Source organism: Bombina bombina, chromosome 11 (assembly GCF_027579735.1).
Source record: "Bombina bombina isolate aBomBom1 chromosome 11, aBomBom1.pri, whole genome shotgun sequence".
NCBI classification, from domain to species: domain Eukaryota; kingdom Metazoa; phylum Chordata; class Amphibia; order Anura; family Bombinatoridae; genus Bombina; species Bombina bombina.
Genome location: NC_069509.1, coordinates 36,175,746 through 36,195,549, shown reverse-complemented (window position 1 = coordinate 36,195,549; position 19,804 = coordinate 36,175,746). Strand labels below are relative to the sequence as shown.

Sequence of the window (19,804 nt, the reverse complement as noted above, 5' to 3'; positions counted from 1 at the left end):
GAACCTCTGGCAGATAGAAGCCTTTCAATCGCTTCTTCCCTGGAAGTCAGTTCATGAAAATAAAATCCATAATGGATTGCGGAACAATGGACTTAGCAGGGGACATAGTTAACCAGATATCCTCTGTCTTCCTGCCTAAGTTTGAGCAACTATTTGTAAGCTATGGAAGATTGAGAGATGCTGTTCAGGCAACGGAGAAATCGAATCCCACAAAGCCTGATGCTGTACATGGGACAATAACACCGCTACTGGCAGTCTCCCTGTGACCCATTAGAACAACCTCTCAGTATCAACCACTACCGGACTGCGGCTCTCGGTGTGACACCACATGGACCGCCAATGTGCGGCCTGAAGTAAACCAATGCAGAGTTCCACCTCATATAGAAGCTATATACAACGGAGCGGAGCCTAACGCGAGAGAATACACTCTTGATATCCCTGCTACGGAGCATGTTGCAACACTAGAGGGGAGCTCGATAATATCATTGCGGGTGCACCTGATTGCAGCTATAGCCACAGGAGCCACTTATACAACGACTTCACAGGAGTTCTCCCGGGTCAGAATGCTGCGGTACGCTGTTCCTGCATGGGCTCCGCACTTCGTCGCAAGACTTAACATCTATCCCTCTGATTGTGGAAAGCATCATGGCGGCTGTTGTCCCCTGTGGATGGGTTGTGCACCACTGAACTGCAACGATTTTCATCTAACTCGTGCTGGAATAGGGTAATCTATCTATCCTGTCCAGCTTGATTGTTGAGAAGCCACGGTTTCTCTGTTTTGTGGCCAATTGAGGAAATATTGATTGCTGTTTCATGTTCAAGTTTGATCTGTTTATATTGCCATTACTCTTTATATACCTTGACCTAGTTTCTTCCAGCAATATGACCGACTTTGTGATGAGTAATGTGCAATGGTAGCTGGCTGACTTACTATCCGATATGAGTCTTGGTGTCTCCCGATCCCATTTTGTACATCTCTAACCCGAACCTCCTGCTTTATAATGGCCAGTGTGTTCTTCATGGCTGCATGAACTACTGCCTGTTTGCTTAATGCCGGATTGCTTATATTTGTCAATGAATATGCTTCTGTTTCTCCTTTATTATACACCAGCATTTGTTTCCCACGTAGCTGGGATATTTCACTGCTAGTAGGAGATGACATATGACATGTTCTAACTTGGGGCCATGAAACACAGGGAACCGGGTCAATAAAACACAGCTGATTTTTATGAAATATAGTCTATAGCTACGCAGACCACAATGTGTATGAACCCCACTACTTACAAGCATTATACCTCCGTAGACAATACTAGACAGGGCAACAGTGTTTATACTATTCATGCAGGATAAACCTCCTAGATTAAATATTTGGTTGATGTGTATCATAAGTCATAATACCAGTTTACCATCACGTAGAGACTATAATTCTTCCTGCTCTCTGTCTGCTGTTTTTGATGTTTTGCAAGGTTATTGCTTTATAATCCTGATTAGCACTATAGGACCTAGTAGACATAGTAATGTCTGGACAATATTAGGTAAGAAGGGTAATGTTTGTTTTTGCATTTTTAGTTTAGGGTAGTGTAGTTTTATTTTAATTTTAATTTAGTTAAGTAGGGGCATCATATGGTATCTTTGTTAAATATAGGGCGGGTAGTTGGTGAACTTGACTGAAAAAAAAACAAAAAAAAAAACACCATATAGTTTGTGAACTCTGTAGTTTACTCTGGAAGGTCTGAGAACCGTAATAGTCATCTCCCCACTAAACTCATTAATATCATCTTCCTGTGAGACATAGATCTGAATACTTTCCCATAATTTGCTAGCACACTAAAACTGCCACTTTGAGTACGCAGTATAACATAATGTCTATACAGTTTCTCCCGCCTTTACCACTCTTCAATATCTCTGTGTAAAAGGGATCACACGTAGGTAATGCAAATACTACTCCAGACATTATGCATTTAGCCCCGTTGAGTCGAGTCGAGTTGAGTTTAGTTCAGTTTAGTTTAGCTCATCTTAATTTACTTTAGTAGATTAGTAATAATTATAACAATATAACCCCAATGGTGAGTGCACCAGCCACGTCTAGCAAACACTGTAATCACTGGTAATAAACGTATGATCAAATGTTTGGAATTTTCTCTTACTTATAGGTATTCTTTATATTGCTATGATAATCTGTCTCAAACACCCTGCGCGGTGGAATGATCAACACTTATTCTGAATGTACTCACTGTTGGAAATGAATAAAAAAATAAAAAAAATAAAAAAAAATTGCATGCCCTATCTGAATCATGAAAGTTTAATAGCGCCTTGACTGTTATAAGATCGCAAAACTTTGATATTATGAAGTTTAATTGAACAGAATTTCTCATATGTTCAACTGTCATCTCTTCATTAGAAACCTGACTATAAGTGACCCCAAGTCCTGGACAGCGCACCTGGGCTTCACCAGGCTGGGAGGTGCTCAAGAAAGCTCAGCGGTCAGTATGGTGCTATCTAAGATTGTGATCCATGACAGTTACACCGATGCTATCAGTGGGCATGACTTGGCTTTGGTGGAGCTGGCAAGCCCAGTGACTTTCACAAATTTCATCTCCCCCATCTGCCTCCCTGAGGACACCCACAGATTCCAACTTCGCAAAACTTGCTGGACCACTGGGCTTGAGGACGTGCCAGACGGAGGTGAGAAACTGATGAGTGGTTAGTGGGACAGAGGGAAACACCAGAGTGTGATGTTTTAGAGCAAATAGTGATAATCTCACATCCTATCTGCTATATATATGATATAAATATATGATTATTAAAAATGACTAATTTACTTTTTTCTTTTTATTTAATATTTCTCTTTTCCCTCTGTTGAAACTCTCCATGCAAGCTCTTTCCTTGTTTGCATACCTAGGTAGGCTCAGAAACGTGCATGTGTCTTTAGCACTTTATATATATATATTTCATGTAAGTGGCAAGAGTCCATGAGCTAGTGATGTATGGGATATATATTCTTACCAGGAGGGGGCAAAGTTTCCCAAACCTCAAAATGCCTATAAATACACCTCCTACCTCAGTCATGCCTTAGTTTTACAAACTTTGCCTCTCATGGAAGTGGTGAAGCAAGTTGTGCTTGATTTTTCTTCTGTGATAGGCGCTTCTAAGCATATTGAAGCCCCATCTCAAAGTACAGTGTTTGTCTGAGGGATGTGATGGGAGTATTGCCTGATGATGTCATGTTTTCGCCTATGGGCAATCTATTCTAAGGCTCTCTGTAATCGGTCGCAGGGATTCATTTGCTGCCTCCCTTTATAGATTGCCATTATACTCCTCTACCATTACCTCTGTATGTTTCACTACTGGTTTGGCTGTCTGCTATATGTGGATGGGTGTCTTACACGGTAAGTATATACTTTTATTATATAAGACACTCTCAGCTATGGATTGGGCACTTTTTAAGTAAAGTTGTTATATATTGTTTGTATACATGCCTTGAGTCAGTTATTCAGTGCTCTTTTTTAGCGACTTTATTTGTGGCTAAATATTTATCAAGGTTGGTAAAGTCTGTGAAACATACAGTTTTTTTTGGAGCTAGTCATTTATTTATAAATTAGGATGCTAAGTATTATGTTAGCCTCATGGAATGCTGATAATCACATTTTATGCAGCTATAATAAAAGTATTCATTAGGCTTTATTTTGGTTCATTTTGTTTTTTTGCATATACAATCAAAATTCTTACCTGCTTTTTAGAGTGTTAGGTGTATTTGAAATCCCATTCAGCTTTGCATGTCGACAATGTGATAATGTTAATTATGTCATAGGGTGACGTGTCATCATTGTGTGCTATTTTTTTGGCGCAAAAAAATTCCCACAAAATTGCCGTTATAAGCTCCGCCCCCAGCTCATTCAGTATTCTAAGTGAACAGAGGGATTTCATGCAGCATTTTATGAATGAGTTTTCTTTTTTATATTTTTTTTCACTCTGTTTCCCATTCTCTCAAGCCTGTTATATTTTTATCTTATATAGGAGCATGGATATAAATTTGCAGAATTAATTTATTTTTATTTTTTTCTAATTTTTGTTTTTTGCAATCATGTCTCAAACTGAACCTGTCTCTGATGTTACTATAGGATTTGAGCTGCCTAAACAGGTATTTAACAAAGCTAAGTATGCATGTTGTAATTAAGCTGATCTAAATTATTCAGCTCTATTATGTGGCTCTTGTTTAACAAATTGTTAAATATATCTATGAGTACAAATACACACACTGTTATGCCAATTCAGTTTAAATGTACATAGCATTACTGCAGAAATGTAAGATTTTATTGCTACAGCTACAGAGAAGGCCATGACTGCTATTTTGCCTTCAAATAAATGTAAAAGATTTTTGCAACATTTTCCTAAACTTAGTGAATTAAGTTCTGACCTTCAGCATACTGACATATCCTCTACTGATGGAGTTTCCTCTGATTCAGAGGATGCCACATCAGAGACTGATATAGACAAATCTTTTTTATTTAAGTTAGAATATATTTGTTCTCTCTTAAAGGAAGTTTTGTTTACTTTGGGTATTGAGGAGTCTAAATTTCCTGATGATAAAGCTAGTAATTGTCTAAATTCTGTATTTAAGACTACTGTTATTACTCCTGAAGTATTTTTCCTATTCCTGACACTATCTCTAATATGATTGCTAAAGAATGGTCTAAGCCTGGAACCTCTTTTAACCCTTCTTCTAGGTTTAAGAAATTGTATCCTTTACCTGTAGCCAAGGATCCTTTAGATAGGAAGCTTGAATCTTATCCAAGAAGGGCATATTTACTTTCTGGCTATATTCTTAGACCTGTTATATCTATGGCTGATGTTGCTGCTGCTTCTACTTTTTGTTGGACAGTTTATCACAGCAGTTGTCTTCAGATTCTGTATTATCTAACATTATTGTTTTACTTTAACATGCAAATCATTTTATTTGTGATTCTATATTTGATGTTAGGAAGATCAATGTCAAATCCATGTCTTTAGCCATTCATTCTAACTAGAAGAGCTTTATGGCTTAAATCTTGGAATGCTGACATGGTGCATATAACTAGATTATTATCTCTCTCTTTTCAAGGTAAAAATCTTTTTGGTTCACAATTTGATTCTATTGTCTCCACTGTTACTGGGGGTAAGGGAGTTTTTCTGGCCCAAGACAAGAAATATAAGGGTAAATTTAAAGCTCCCAATTGTTTTCGTTCCTTTCATCACAAAACCACTCCTTCCCCTAGGGCCTCTGGCTCTAATTGGAGACCATCTTCGAATTTGAATAAATCCAAGCCTTATAAGACACCAAATCCTGCCCCTAAACTTATATGAATGTGCGGCCCTCAAGCCAGTTCTTCTGGTAGGGGGCAGACTAAAGCTATTTCAAAGAGTTTGGTCAGGCTCTGTCCAAAATCAGGGGATTCAGAATATAATTTCTTAGGGGTGTCGAATAGGATTCAAAATAAGACTTCCTTTGGGAAGATTCTTTCTTACCCATGTAACAAAAAAAACCCAGTAAAAGCTCAAGTCTTTCTGAAATGTGTTTCAGATCTAGAACTTTCATGGGTAATTTTTCTCATTTCTACAGCAGGAACAAGGATTGGGGTTTTTATTCAAATCTATTAATTCAGTGGCGTCACTAGGGGGGGGCGGGGGGGGCGGCCGCACCCGGGTGACACCCACCAGGGGGTGACACCAAAAAAAAATTTTTTTTTTTTTTTTTTTTTTTAATTTTATTGAAATTCAAAGAAATACAATGTTGAGATGCAAATATTTTTTTTTATTAGAGGGGCTGGCATTTGTGAACATTGGTGGGACTGGGGAAGATGTAGACACACAATTTTTTTAGTTTTTTTTGTGTGTGTGTGTCTCAGTGTTTTTGTGTGTGTGTCTGAGTGTGTTTCCGAGTGTTTGTGTGTGCATCTGAGTATGTTTTAAGTGTGTCTGAGTGTTTGTATGTGTGTTTGCTTGTGTTTTTGTGTGTGTCTGCTTTCTACGGGGGGGGGGGGTGACACCATAACTTACCGCACCGGGTGACACCAACCCTAGTGACGCCACTGTATTAATTGTACCTATGAAGGAAAATTCTTTCAGAGCTATTTTGGATCTGAAAACTTTAAATGGTTTTGTAAGAGTCCCAACTTTCAAGATGGTGACTATAAGGACTATTCTGCCTTTTGTTCAGCTAGGTCACTTCATGTCCACAATAAACTTACAGGACGCTTACCTTCACAATCCAATTAATCCAGATCACTATCATTTTCTGAGATTCTCTTTTCTAAACAAGCATTACCAATTTGTCGCTCTTCCATTTGGCCTTGCAACAGCACCAAGAATATTCTGAATAGTTTTAGGTGCCCTTCTATCTGTAATCAGAGAGCAGGGTATTGCGTTTTTTCCTTATTTGGACGATATCTTGATACTAGCTCAATAGATTTCCAGATAGATTCAGTGTCTATGACTCTATCCTTAACAGAAAAGAGACATTTGAGATTGGTTTCAGCTTGTCTAAACCTTCAGTCTCTTATCATTCGCTTCAGTGGCTATGTGCATGGAAGTTTTAAGTCTCATGATTGCAGTATTGGACGCGATCCTTTTTGCTTGTTTTCATATGAGACCTCTACAGTTTTGCATGTGGCACCAATGGTGCAGGGATCATACTCAGTTATCACAACTGATATACTCTTAAATCCCAACTCTCCACTCACTTTGACTTGGTGGTTATACCATCACCTTATTGTTTAAGGGGCCTCCTTTGTTTGCCCTACCTGGACTGTGATCACAATAGATGCAAATCTCACAGGTTGGGGAGCTGTTTGGGGTCTCTGACAGCACAAGGAGTTTGGAATCCTCGAGAGGCAATCTATATCTTAGAACTCAATGCTATTTCCAGAGCTCTTCAGGCTTGGCCTCTATTAAGAGAGAATTGTATATTCGGTTTCAAACATATGTCAATCATCAAGGGGGTACTCGCAGTCCCCTAGCAATAAAATAAGTATCTCTAATACTTTCTTGGGCAGAATCCAATTCTTGTTTAATCACTGTGATTCATATACCAGGTGTAGACAATTTGGAAGCGGATTATTTCAGCCGTCAGATTCTACATCCAGGGAGTAGTCTCTCCATCCAGATGTATTCTATAAGATTGTGCAGATGTGGGGTCCTCCAGACATAGATCTGATGGCCTCTCGTCTAAACAAGAAACTTCCCAGATATCTCTCCAGGTCCAGGGATCCTCAGACAGAAATGATGAATGCTTTAGCAGTTCCATGGTTTTACCAACCTGCTTACATTGTTTCACCTCTGGGAGTGATCTCAAAGATCACAATGGAACAATCTTATGTGTTTCTGATAGCACCAGCATGGCCTCACAGGTTCTGGTATGTGCTATGTTCTGGTATGTGGACCTTGTCTAAATGTCTAGTTACCAGCCTTGGTCACTTCCTATAAGACCAGACCTTCTGTCTCAAGACCCAGTTTTCCATCAGGATCTCAAAACTCTAAATTTGAAGGCATGGAAACTGAACGCTTAGTTCTTAGTCATAGACATTTCTCTGACTCAGTAATTAACGCTATGATACAGGCTCGTAAGTCTGTTTCAAGTAAGATTTATAATAGGGTTGGGAAAACCTATATTTCATGGTGTTCCACTAATAATTATTCTTGGCATTCTTTTAGAAATCCTAGGATTTTACAGTTTCTTCAGGATGGTTTGAAGAAGGGTTTGTCTGCAAATACTTTGAAAGGACACATTTCTGCTCTTTCTGTCTTATTTCATAGAAAGATTGCTAAACTTTCTGATATTCACTGTTTTGTTCAGGCTTAGATTCGTATCAAACCTGTTATTAAATCTATTTCTCCTCCTTGGAGTCTCAATTTTGTTTTGAAGATTTTGCAGGCACCTCCTTTTGAGCCAATGCATTCTCTGGATATTAAATTCCTTTCTTTGAAAGTGTTATTTCTTTTGCCTATCTCTTCTGCTAGAAGAGTTTCTGAATTGACTGCTCTCTCTTGTGAGTCTCCTTATCTGATTTTTCAAGAAAGATAAAGCTGTTTTGCGGACTTCATTTAAATTTTTGCCTAAAGTTGTGAATTCTAAAAACATTAATAGGGAAAGTTTTGTTCCTTCCTTGTGTCCTAATCCTAAGAATACTCTTGAAAGGTCTTTACATTCATTGGATGTGGTAAGAGCTTTAAAATATTATGTTGAGGCTACTAAAGATTTCAGAAAGACTTCTAGTCTATTTGTTATTTTTTCTGGCTCCAGGAAAGGTCAGAAAGCCTCTGCCATTTCTCTGGCATCTTGGTTGAAACTTTTGATTTCCAAAGCTTATTTGGAGGCGGGGCAGTCTCCGCCTCAGAGAATTACAGCTCATTCTACTAGATCAGTTGCCACTTATTGGGCTTTCAAGAATAAAGCTTCAGTTGATCAAATTTGCAAAGCAGCAACTTGGTCTTCTTTGCATACTTTTACTAAATTTTACCATTTTGATGTGTTTGCTTCTTCGGAAGCAGCCTTTGGTAGAAAGGTTCTTCAGGCAGTTGTCTCAGTTTGATTCTAGTGCCTTTGATTTGAGTTTTTTTTTAATTTTTAAGAAAACTTAATTATTTTTTTGGATTTAATTTCTCAGCAGATTTAGCTATTGTTATTTTATCCCTCCCTCTCTAGTGACTCGTGGATTTCCACATCTTGGGTATTATATCCCATACATCGCTAGCTCATGGACTCTTGCCACTTACATGAAAGAAAAATATCAATAATCTTCCTTTCACAGTAGACCTTACACTCTCTCCTAGTATTGATCACTCACTATACTCTTTCCTCCTGTCTCTCTCTGTCTCTTTACATCTCTCTCATCTGTCTTCTAGCTTTGTGTCTCTATCTTTGTTCATTACAGGACTTTAAAGAGATAGAAATGACAAAATTAATAATAATTAATTGCATGATTCCGATAGCGAATGTAATTTTAAGACACTTTTAAATTCACTTCTATTTTTAAATGTGCTTTGTTCTCTTGGTATCCCTTATTGAAAAAGAATATGCACATATTTTACACTAGTGGGAGCTGCTGCTAATTGGTGCCTGGCTGACTAGATGTGCCCAGCTAACTGTCAGTAGTACAATGCTGTTCCTTCAGCAAAGGATAACAAGAGAAGTAAGCAAATTTAATAATGGAAGTAAATTGTTGTTTAAAATTGTATGATCTAGTCAAATCATGAAATAAAATGTTGGGGTTCCCTGTCCCTTTAATGTTTTTTGTCATCTACATTTTAATGGACATTCTGTTCTCTTACCTGCTAGTACCCCTGGATAGTAAGAGGTCTCTGGAAAAGGTCTCTCAGACTCTCATTGGTTGGAGAACGTGTAACTGTGTTTACAACTCGCATAACAGACCAGAGCTAGAAAACCCTACGAAGCCTGGCATGTTGTGCATTGCTGCAAATGATGGAGATAAAGGTCCCTGCTTGGTAAGATGCTTCTATTATTATTATTATTTCTTCACATTACAGAAACTCAGGAATATGAATGAACTATCTACTGCTCTTCCTTATCTGTCTCTTTTCCTTAGGGGGACTCTGGGGGTCCAGTGGTCTGCAACGAAGAAGGTGTCTGGTTTATTGCCGGTGTCATTAGTTTCTCCCAAGGTTGTCACTTGCGTAACAGCCCCACTGTTATCACTGCTGTGTCATTTTATGAGGAATGGATTAGAAAGACTGTAGGACCTACAGCCGCATTCAACTCTCAGAGTATCAAAGTGACTGACGATATTGACACAAATGACTGCTCTGACATTCTCAGCAACAGGAACTCAGGTAACCATAGGGCTGAGAACTTATAATAGGCTCAGTACATTTAGAACTGGATGCTAAAATCTAGCAATATCATTTTAGGGCTACTTTACATCATTATTATTCAGCTACAAATATAAAACAAAAATTCTAGACAGACTTCACATAAAACAAAGATAACTACTATTTTCATAAGCATAGACCATAAGACAAAGTTCAGCTACATTAAATTACATATAAAAAAATATTTTGGAAAGAATATTCACCTTTTTTAAACAATTCATGCTGAACTAGCATTGTGCATTTTTTTTAAAGTACATCAAAGGTAAGGCACATGGCAAGAGTGTCCCCTATTATGAATATTTTTTTTTTTCACATGGAAAAAACGGCAGATACTCTCAGGCAAAATCTATATGTGTATAAGTTAAGGTGTGACTTACTTTTGGTAAATTGTCTGTAGAGGATATAACACAATAATACAATCTAACATCTGTTTATAACAGTGTCAGTGCATAAAAAATTATTAAGTCACTCAGAAAAATAAAATCAAAATTGAATTCCCCCCCAAAATGTTTTAATTATGTATAAAAAAAAATTTCAGTGTAATTTTAATATTTATTTTGCCTCCTGTTTTTATAATTTACCACTACAAATTCCACTTCTTCATTAAGGTTGGAGGTTATCCTGTGAGATCCTGAACTCTGACCTTTGCAATATGCTACATAATAATTGTCTTAACATTCATATTTAACCCCAATTTAGCCACAGCAAAGGTGATGCATTGAAACTGTGGTAGAGTGAAACAAGAGCCCTTTCATGGTATAGGTCTTGGACTGCAAATCAATACAAATTTTGCTATTAAAAAAAAAAAAATCCTACAAGACAGTTACTCTGTAGATCTTTTGTAATTTAGGGTTTAAAGGGACAGTCTAGTAAAAATTAAGGCTCATATGCTAATTTTTAAGCCCTTGAAGGCTGCCTCTTATCTGAATACATTTGACAGTTTTTCACAGCTAGAGGGCATTAGTTCATATGTACCATATAGATAATGTGCTCACACCTGTGGAGTTACTTATGAAAGGGCACTGATTGGCTAAAATTTAAGTTTGTCAAAATAACTGAAATAAGGGGGTAGCCTGCAGAGGCTTAGATACAAGGTAATTATAGAGGTAAAAAGTATATTAATATAACCGTGTTATTTATGTAAAACTAGGGAATGGGTAATAATGGGATTATATATCTTTTTAAATAAAAAAAATCTGGAGTAGACTTTAATTGCCAATATATACTGTGCAGGTATAAAAAGTGACTTTAATGTCATCTAACATAAGTCAACCACAATATTATCTGGCATTCATGACCTTAGAATATTTGTTAAAAAAATTAATTTGTTCCCATTATTTCCAAAATATACATCTAATTCTAACAAAAATCTTAAATATTTTATATCACCATATGTCACATTAATAAGTTACATTCTTTGAGGAGAGCATAGAAATGGCAAATGAATGGAACACTCCAGGAGCACACAACTGTATTTTAGCTTTAGTCAAAGTGATTGAAATGTCTGAGCTTCCCCTAGTCTCCAACCTTCCTATGCTAGGTTAAGGCTTTATTGGACAAGCCTGTATGACTAAAATAAATATTTAGTGCATGACCGGCTGTCCCTAACAGCAATCATTCATAATACTATGGCAGGATTGGACAAGGGACATTGGACACATGAATGGCCAGACCCCTTATATATGATCATTACAAACAAAGGAGCTAATTAGCCAAACAATATCAGCTCCTCCCCTAAGGCTTAACTAGCATTTACTGAGCCCCAGGCAAAGAATGTGGCAGGACCCCCTCATTTGGACTGCACCATTTCCAAAGCATAGCTAATGGGAAATATATATATATATCTGTGTGTGTTTGTGTACACTATCCACCTGCCCCTAATATATAGAGTTGTCCCTAAGTGTCATAAACCCCAACAACCAATATACATTATGTTTTGTAACAGCCTAGAGAGTCACTGCACATCCTAGAGAGTCACTGCACACTACGATATTCAGAGGAACCATGGCATTCAAATATGAATTCCATATTCCCACTATTAGATAATTGTCACAATCTTATTATATACTGGGGTATTATCCATTCACAAAGAATATTGTGAGAATTCCTTTAATATGTTTAAAATGATCTAGTGAATATCAGTTTGTTTATATTGATTTGTATTTTTTATTATAATTAATATACACACATATACACAAACATAGCTTCAGAAAGTAGGAGGGACAGGGCAGTTCCCTGGGCTGAACATGGTAGTTCCCAGGGTATGTCTGAAGCTCTCTCACAAGTCTTGTGAAATGCTGTAAGCATTTTAAACAAGCCGGTCTCACTGATTTTTTCTTGCAAGCTGTATGCAGGTGAAGTTTGCTTAAAATTCACAATACACTTGTTTAACTGCCAGAAAAGTAATATATACTAAACTATTGGCAAAAGCAAGTTAAATTGTAGTCAAAACATTTCCGATTAATTTGTTATTAATGCAAACTGAGCCTTTATATAAGCGCCATGTGTTCTCCAATTACCTTTTCTCTACACTGTGAAATTCTGTATCCCAGAGAGATTTATTACTTTCTATGGGAGGCATCTCTCCTCTCTCTATGACCTCCGGATTCCACCATTTTTCTTATAGAATGCGTGAGTTCAGCCCCTGTGAAGTCTGCACTATAATTTCTCTCCAAACTAGAGAATCTTTGCTTATGGGACCCATACAAAGTAATGAAGATCCCTGGGAAACTGAAGCTGTCAGTTTTTTAGTTTTACTTTGAATAGAAGAAATACAAAATGCAATGTAATTTGCAAAACATACATATAAATATACAAAGCATAATCCTAATTTGTTAAAGATACACAAAAACTGTGAAGACATAATCAAAATTTGTAAAAACACAATCCTAAATACCCTGCTGTATACAAAATAAATACAAAATAGAAAGTGCAAAGTGTAAATGTAATAAAACTTAATTTGAAGTGTAAAGTGATATAAAATAGAAAGCACAAAGTCTAAATGCAGCAGAACTGTCATGTCCTGCAGTGCTATATTGTACTGGGCTTGTCTCTCCTTCGCATACAGAAATGCAGGGGACATCATTTGAGTTTTATAGCAAAATCTGCCTTTTAAGAATTACACTAGGGATCTCACATAGCTGGAGGATCGTCTCACTTCATCTCACCTGAATGGAGAGCTTTAGATCATCATTTATCAGTGTTTGAGTATACAGCAAGAAATAATATAAGGAAGACTTTGTTTAAATATTTAGACAGATATACTAATTAACTCTGCTCATTCAATTGGCAGAAACAGCTATTTCATGTACAAAATTATGCCTAAATGATCATTTCCCCATACGTTTTAAATTCTGCAGCTGATATAACGAGTCATTGGGAGCATATTTAGAGGAACATTTTACAGTACACTGTCCCTTTAATATCCCTTTAATGCAGACTTAGAACCTATCTGATTTAGGCTACCCAGATGTGTATTGAACATTAGAAGAGTGAGTCCGTTTCTAATTTATCCATTAGTGAGCATTTTCTTATGGTGTCTTATATCAATATGACATAAATGGTAACATACAGCGTTTCTCCTTATTTACAAAGTAACCCCCTCTTATGTCTCTGCAGCTTACTCCTTATACAGAAACTTTCTTTAAGATCTGTAAAAATTCCCAAAGAGTCCTCAGATCAGCTGCCCTGCAAAAAGATCTGCGGGAAACGTTGCTGCTAACTCCTAAATATTGCAGGCATCTCAGTCAACGCGTTTCATTCCTGCAGGCTTCACCACATGGCATAGTCACATGGTGTGGAATCCTTCCTTATAAATTATGCACAAGTGATCAAAATATTATTTATAGCTTCTCAAAAAACCTGCTATATTCACTGTTTGTTAAACTTAAGTTATATCAAAGCACTGTATTTATTGTATTTAAATTGTGCATAGATGCATTTTGTAATAAATTATTATTTTTTTATATAAAAAAGTCTGTCTACCCTGACTTGGATATTTATAGTGGTCTCTCTGTTTAACCAGAAGCTGATTTTTACGTACATCACACAGGTCCAAATCAGGGAGTCAATAAGGGAGCACTTGTTTTATCATCCTATCCACAGATCTAATAATCATGACTGATCTCTGTCTCAGACTGTGGGTTTCTAGATGACACAAATACATTTTAAAAAGAAGAATGAGAAAGGTTAGGCATATTTTGGAGTAGTTCAGCTAGTGCTGTGCCTAGGGCAGCAGGATTTGGGAGTACAAATCAATGATCCCTGGCTGTCAAGTTATTGTACATAAACCCACCCTGTGTCATTGGCATGTGAGAAATGTATGAAGCAAATTTGAACTAAAATTATTGGGGGGGGGGGGGGGGTATCAGATTTTTCAATGCTTAAGACAGCACATAAATTAAATACACCGCTGGGCCAGTGCACTGAAATAAGCCTAGTGCAGAACTAAACCTCAGATATATTTGTGTCTAATCACATGACCAGAAACAGTATATTTATAAAACTATCTAAATAGAGATTAAAAGGCATATAAGATATATTTTGTTATCCATCACCTAAAATGAATGCATAATCTAGGTTTAAGTAAAAAATAAAATGTATATGTAAATGGTTGAATAAGATAAATATTAAAACAATGCTCTAAGGAAAATAATATTACTAAAGTAGTGGGATATTACTTTGTTTTAACCATTTATTGAATTGTATTATGGCTGTTGTAGGGTACTGTGGTAAGGCTAAGAAATGACTGCGGTGCTAAAGACTTACACAACAAGAATTATTTATAGGTAAAAGCACGACAAAAACCAGAGGGACTAGAATACCAATTAGAAAAAATCACACCAAGCTTGAAAATGAGCAGGTGCCCACCTGTTAAAGGGACATTCAAGTCAAAAATAAACTTTCATGATTCATATAGAGCAGAATTTTAACAAAAATGCACAGTCTTTTTATATTTACACTTTTGAGTCACCAGCTCCTACTGAGCATGTGCAAGAAATTACAGAATATACGTTTATGCATTTGTGATTGGCTGATGGCTGTCACATGGTACGTATATGCATTTGTGATTGGCTGATGGCTGTCACATGATACAGGGGGAGTGGGAATAGGCAGAACTTTGAAATTTGTCAGAAAAAAATCTACTGCTCATTTGAAGTTCAGACTGAGGCCCTATAGATAGAAAGTGCTGCGAGGCAGAAATATATTTAAAATGGATCCAACACGATGTCAAAAATACAGGCAAAATATTCAAAAGTGCCAACAGTACTGTTTGAAGGCAGCATCGCAGAGGGGAGTTTTACTATACATTGCTATAGGTGGTGAGGCTGGCGAAATATTCCAAGCAGCACTGGCACCAACATTGGCGACATAAAGAAAAGGATCCCTTTTAAATATATAGCACCGAGCCAAATAAATTTACCTATATACCCCTAAACCGACATAACTCACCACCGCAAACTAACCCTGCACTAACTAACCCCTAAACCGCCAATAGCCCACCGCAATAAACTTCCTAACTTATTAACCCCTAAACTGCCATCAGCCTCCTGCAAACACCCTTACACTACTTAACCCCTATACCACCAATAGCCCACCGCAAACACCTTTACAGTACTTAACCCCTATACCACCAATAGCCCACCGTAAACACCCTTACACTACTTAACCCCTATACCACCAATAGCCCACCATAAACACCCTTACACTACTTAACCCCTATACCACCAATAGACCCTCATAAACACCCTTACACTACTTAACCCCTATACCACCAATAGCCCACCGTAAACACCCTTACACTACTTAACCCCTATACCACCAATAGCCCACCGTAAACACCCTTACACTACTTGACCCCTATACCACCAATAGCCCACCGCAAACACCCTTACACTACTTAACCACCCCTATACCACCAATAGACCCTCGCAAACACCCTTACACTACTTAACCCCTATACCGCAAACACCCTTACACTACTTAACCCTTATACCACCAATAGCCCACCGCAAACACCCTTACACTACTTAACCCTTATACCACCAATAGACCCTCGCAAACACCCTTACACTACTTAACCCCTATACCGCAAACACCCTTACACTACTTAACCCTTATACCACCAATAGCCCACCGCAAACACCCTTACACTACTTAACCCCTATACCTCCAACAGCCCACCACAAACAACCTTACTCTACTTAGCCCCTATACCACCATAAGCCCACCGCAAACACCCTTACACTACTTAACCCCTATAACACAAATAGCCCACTGCAAACATCCTTACACTACTTAACCCCTATACCACCAATAGCCCAACGTAAACACCCTTACACTACTTAATCCCTATACCACCAATAGCCCACCATAAACACCATTACACTATTTAACCCCTATACCACAAATAGCCCACCACAAACACCCTTACACTACTTAACCCCTATAACACAAATAGCCCACCGCAAACACCCTTACACTACTTAACCCCTATACCACCAATAGCCCAACGTAAACACCCTTACACTACTTAATCCCTATACCACCAATAGCCCACCATAAACACCATTACACTACTTAGCCCCTATACTACCAATAGCCCACCGCAAACACCATTACACTACTTAACTCCTATACCACCAATTGCTCACCGTAATAACCTCTACACTACTTAACCCCTATACCACCAATAGCCCACTGTAAACACCCTTACACTACTTAGCCCCTATACTACCAATAGCCCACCATAAACACCCTTACACTACTTAACCCCTATACCACCAATAGCCCACCGCAAACACCCTTACACTACTTAACCCCTATACCGCAAACACCCTTACACTACTTAACCCCTATACCCCCAATAGCCCACCGCAAACACCCTTACATGACTTAACCCCTATACCACCAACAGCCCACCACAAACACCCTTACACTACTTAACCCCTATACCACCAATAGCCCATTGCAAACATCCTTACACTACTTAACTCCTATACCACCAATAGCCCACCGCAAACACCCTTACACTACTTAACCCCTATACCACCAATAGCCCATCGCAAACATCCTTACACTACTTAACCCCTATACCACCAATAGCCCACCGCAAACACCCTTACACTACTTAACCCCTATACCACCAATAGCCCATCGCAAACATCCTTACACTACTTAACTCCTATACCACCAATAGCCCACCGCAAACATCCTTACACTACTTAACCCCTATACCACCAATAGCCCACCGCAAACACCCTTACACTACTTAACCCCTATACCACCAACAGCCCACCACAAACACCCTTACACTACTTAACCTCTATACCACCAATAGCCCATCGCAAACATCCTTACACTACTTAACTCCTATACCACCAATAGCCCACCACAAACACCCTTACACTACTTAACCTCTATACCACCAATAGCCCACAGTAAACACCATTACACTACTTAACTCCTATACCACCAATAGCCCACTGTAAACACCCTTACACTACTTAGCCCCTATACCACCAATAGCCCACCGTAAACACCCTTACACTACTTAACCCCTATACCACCAATTGCTCACCATAATAACCCCTACACTACTTAACCCATATACTGCCACAACCCCCCAATGCAAACTACCCTTACACTACTTAACCCCTACCAATAGCCCACCGCAAACACCCTTACACTACTTAACCCCTATACCACCAATAGCCCACAGCAAACACCCTTACACTACTTAACCCCTATACCGCCAATTGCTCACGCAATAACTCCTACACTACTTAACCCCTATACTGCCAATACCCCCTAACCTATTAACCCCTATTCTGCCACAACTCCCCAATGCAAACTACCCTTACGCTACTTAACTATCTAACCCCTAACCCCCCAAACACTAAATTTTGAAAAAACAAAACTAAAAATTACAGAAAAGAAAACAACACTACCAAAAAAACAACACAGTTATGCCTATACTAAAACTAAGGCCCTCTTAAAAAAAAAAAAAAAAAAAAAACCACCCCAAAATAAAAAACCCTAAACTAACACTAAAAGTTACTATAACAATATCCCTTAGAAGTTCCTTTTTTGTAGGGAATTGCCCTAAAGAGACATAGCTCTTTTTCAACTGAAAACTACAACCCCATTCTGGAAAAATGTCTAAACTAAAAAAAAACTACACTAAACAATAACCCTATCCTAAAAACAAATTGTCCTGAAAAGGGCTTTTGGTTGGGCAGTGGCCACAGCTCTTTGGTGCCAAAAAAATGAAAACCTATTCTAAAAATAAAACCTAATCTAAAAAAAAAAGGTTGGGCATTGGTTGGGCATTGCCCTTAGATTGGGATGGAAAAGGCAGTGCCTACAGCACCCAAAAAAAAAACCTAATCTAAAAAAAAGAAAGTGCTGGCAAGTGGCGATGCTGGCGATGTTTTACTGACGTAACGCTCTTCATTATATCCAAGGGAGGCAAATCGCGGGTCCGCCCCTTTTATTAGAATATATTGACGTACTGCGAGGTGGATGAGGCCAGAAAGGCAGTTTCTCCTCTGTGTGTCTATGTTTTGAATATTGGGGCCTAAGTACCATTGCATTTACTCTCCTAGATACCCGCAGTGTAATTTAGGTTCCAAAATGGCAGCCCCAATGATTAGAGAGTGTTTAGTCTCCCTTTAAAGGATGAGGGAAATATATCAGCACTGAGGGAAAGATTGAAAATCTGTGTGGGGATTGGAGTAAGAATAGGAGAGAGGGAGGGAGTAGTTGTGGAAAGATGGGATTGAGGGGACAGGTTGTGAGGTGAGAGGAAAAGATAAGGGCAGAAACTTCCTCCTAACTAAAGGGGCAAACTGAATTTGTGTCTTTGTGGGTTTTGGATGTTTGCAAACAGTTGAGGGGTTTGGAGACTGGAAGTGTGTTGAGAGATTATTTCGTTTCTGATGGAATAAATGTTGTTGAAGTGGTTCGCAAAATCTTGAGTTGAGAAAGATGTGGTAATAGGTAGTGGGGGTGGGAAAAGAAGGGTTTTGAAAGGGGAGAAAAGACGTTTTGGGTTTGAAGAAAGAGTACAGATAAGGGTAAAGAAGAGGTTAAGGGCAGAATAATAGGAGTAAAATAATATTTTACATTTTTTAATATTTATTCACATCTGACTCCATTTTAGTTACAAGATATTATGAAAATAAAATTCTTTAATTCTGTAATTTTACTGTATATTTACACTAGGTCTTGATGACATAATACAAACCACGGCTTATGTGTCAGTGCCTGGAGGGAGGAGTCAAGTGATACTGGGGAGGAGGAGCCAAGTGATCCTGGTTAGGAGGGAAGAGCCAAGTGATACTGGGGAGGAGGGAGGAGCCAGGTGATACTAGGGATGAGGGAGAAGTCAAGTGATACTGGGGAGGAGGAGCCAAGTGATCCTGGGTAGGAGGAAAGAGTCAAGTGATACTGAGGAGGAGGGAGGAGCCAAGTGATACTAGGGAGGAGGTGCCAAGTGATTCTGGGTAGGAGGGAAAAGGCAAGTGATACTGGGCAGGGGGAAGAGCTAAGTGATACTGGGAGGAGGAGCCAAGTGATCATGAGGAGGAGAGAAGATCTAAGTGATCCTGGATAGAAAGGAGGAGCCAAGTGATACATGGGAGGAGTCCTGTAGTTGTTATGCCATTTCTGGGCATGGTTTAGTTGTTTCTCTAAATGTTTCAAGGAGTAATAAAATGAATACATTTCTATCATGTATATAAAAAGATTACAGTTTAAGCATGGAGAAAACAAAGTAATTTGCTCAAAAATGTAAAGGTAAATCTGTTGATTTTACGTTACAAAAGGTATCAGAATGTTTCTACTGATCTATAGGATAATAGCTCTCTGCGTGATAAGAACAAATCCAGCAGCTCTATTGGTAGACTGGGACACCTCCCCACAAACATAAAAATAAGTA

General features: G+C 38.3%; 1 protein-coding gene across 1 annotated transcript in view; it reads left to right on the top strand.

The window, feature by feature from the left end:
• Positions 1-19,804, top strand: part of LOC128641632 (serine protease 53-like) — a 158,662-nt gene that overhangs the window by 81,870 nt on the left and 56,988 nt on the right. Inside the window, exons 5-7 of the mRNA XM_053694169.1 lie at positions 2,402-2,685; positions 9,314-9,480; positions 9,582-9,825. Of these exons, the coding sequence (XP_053550144.1) occupies positions 2,402-2,685; positions 9,314-9,480; positions 9,582-9,825 (695 nt within the window). The remainder of the gene's footprint in view (positions 1-2,401; positions 2,686-9,313; positions 9,481-9,581; positions 9,826-19,804) is intronic.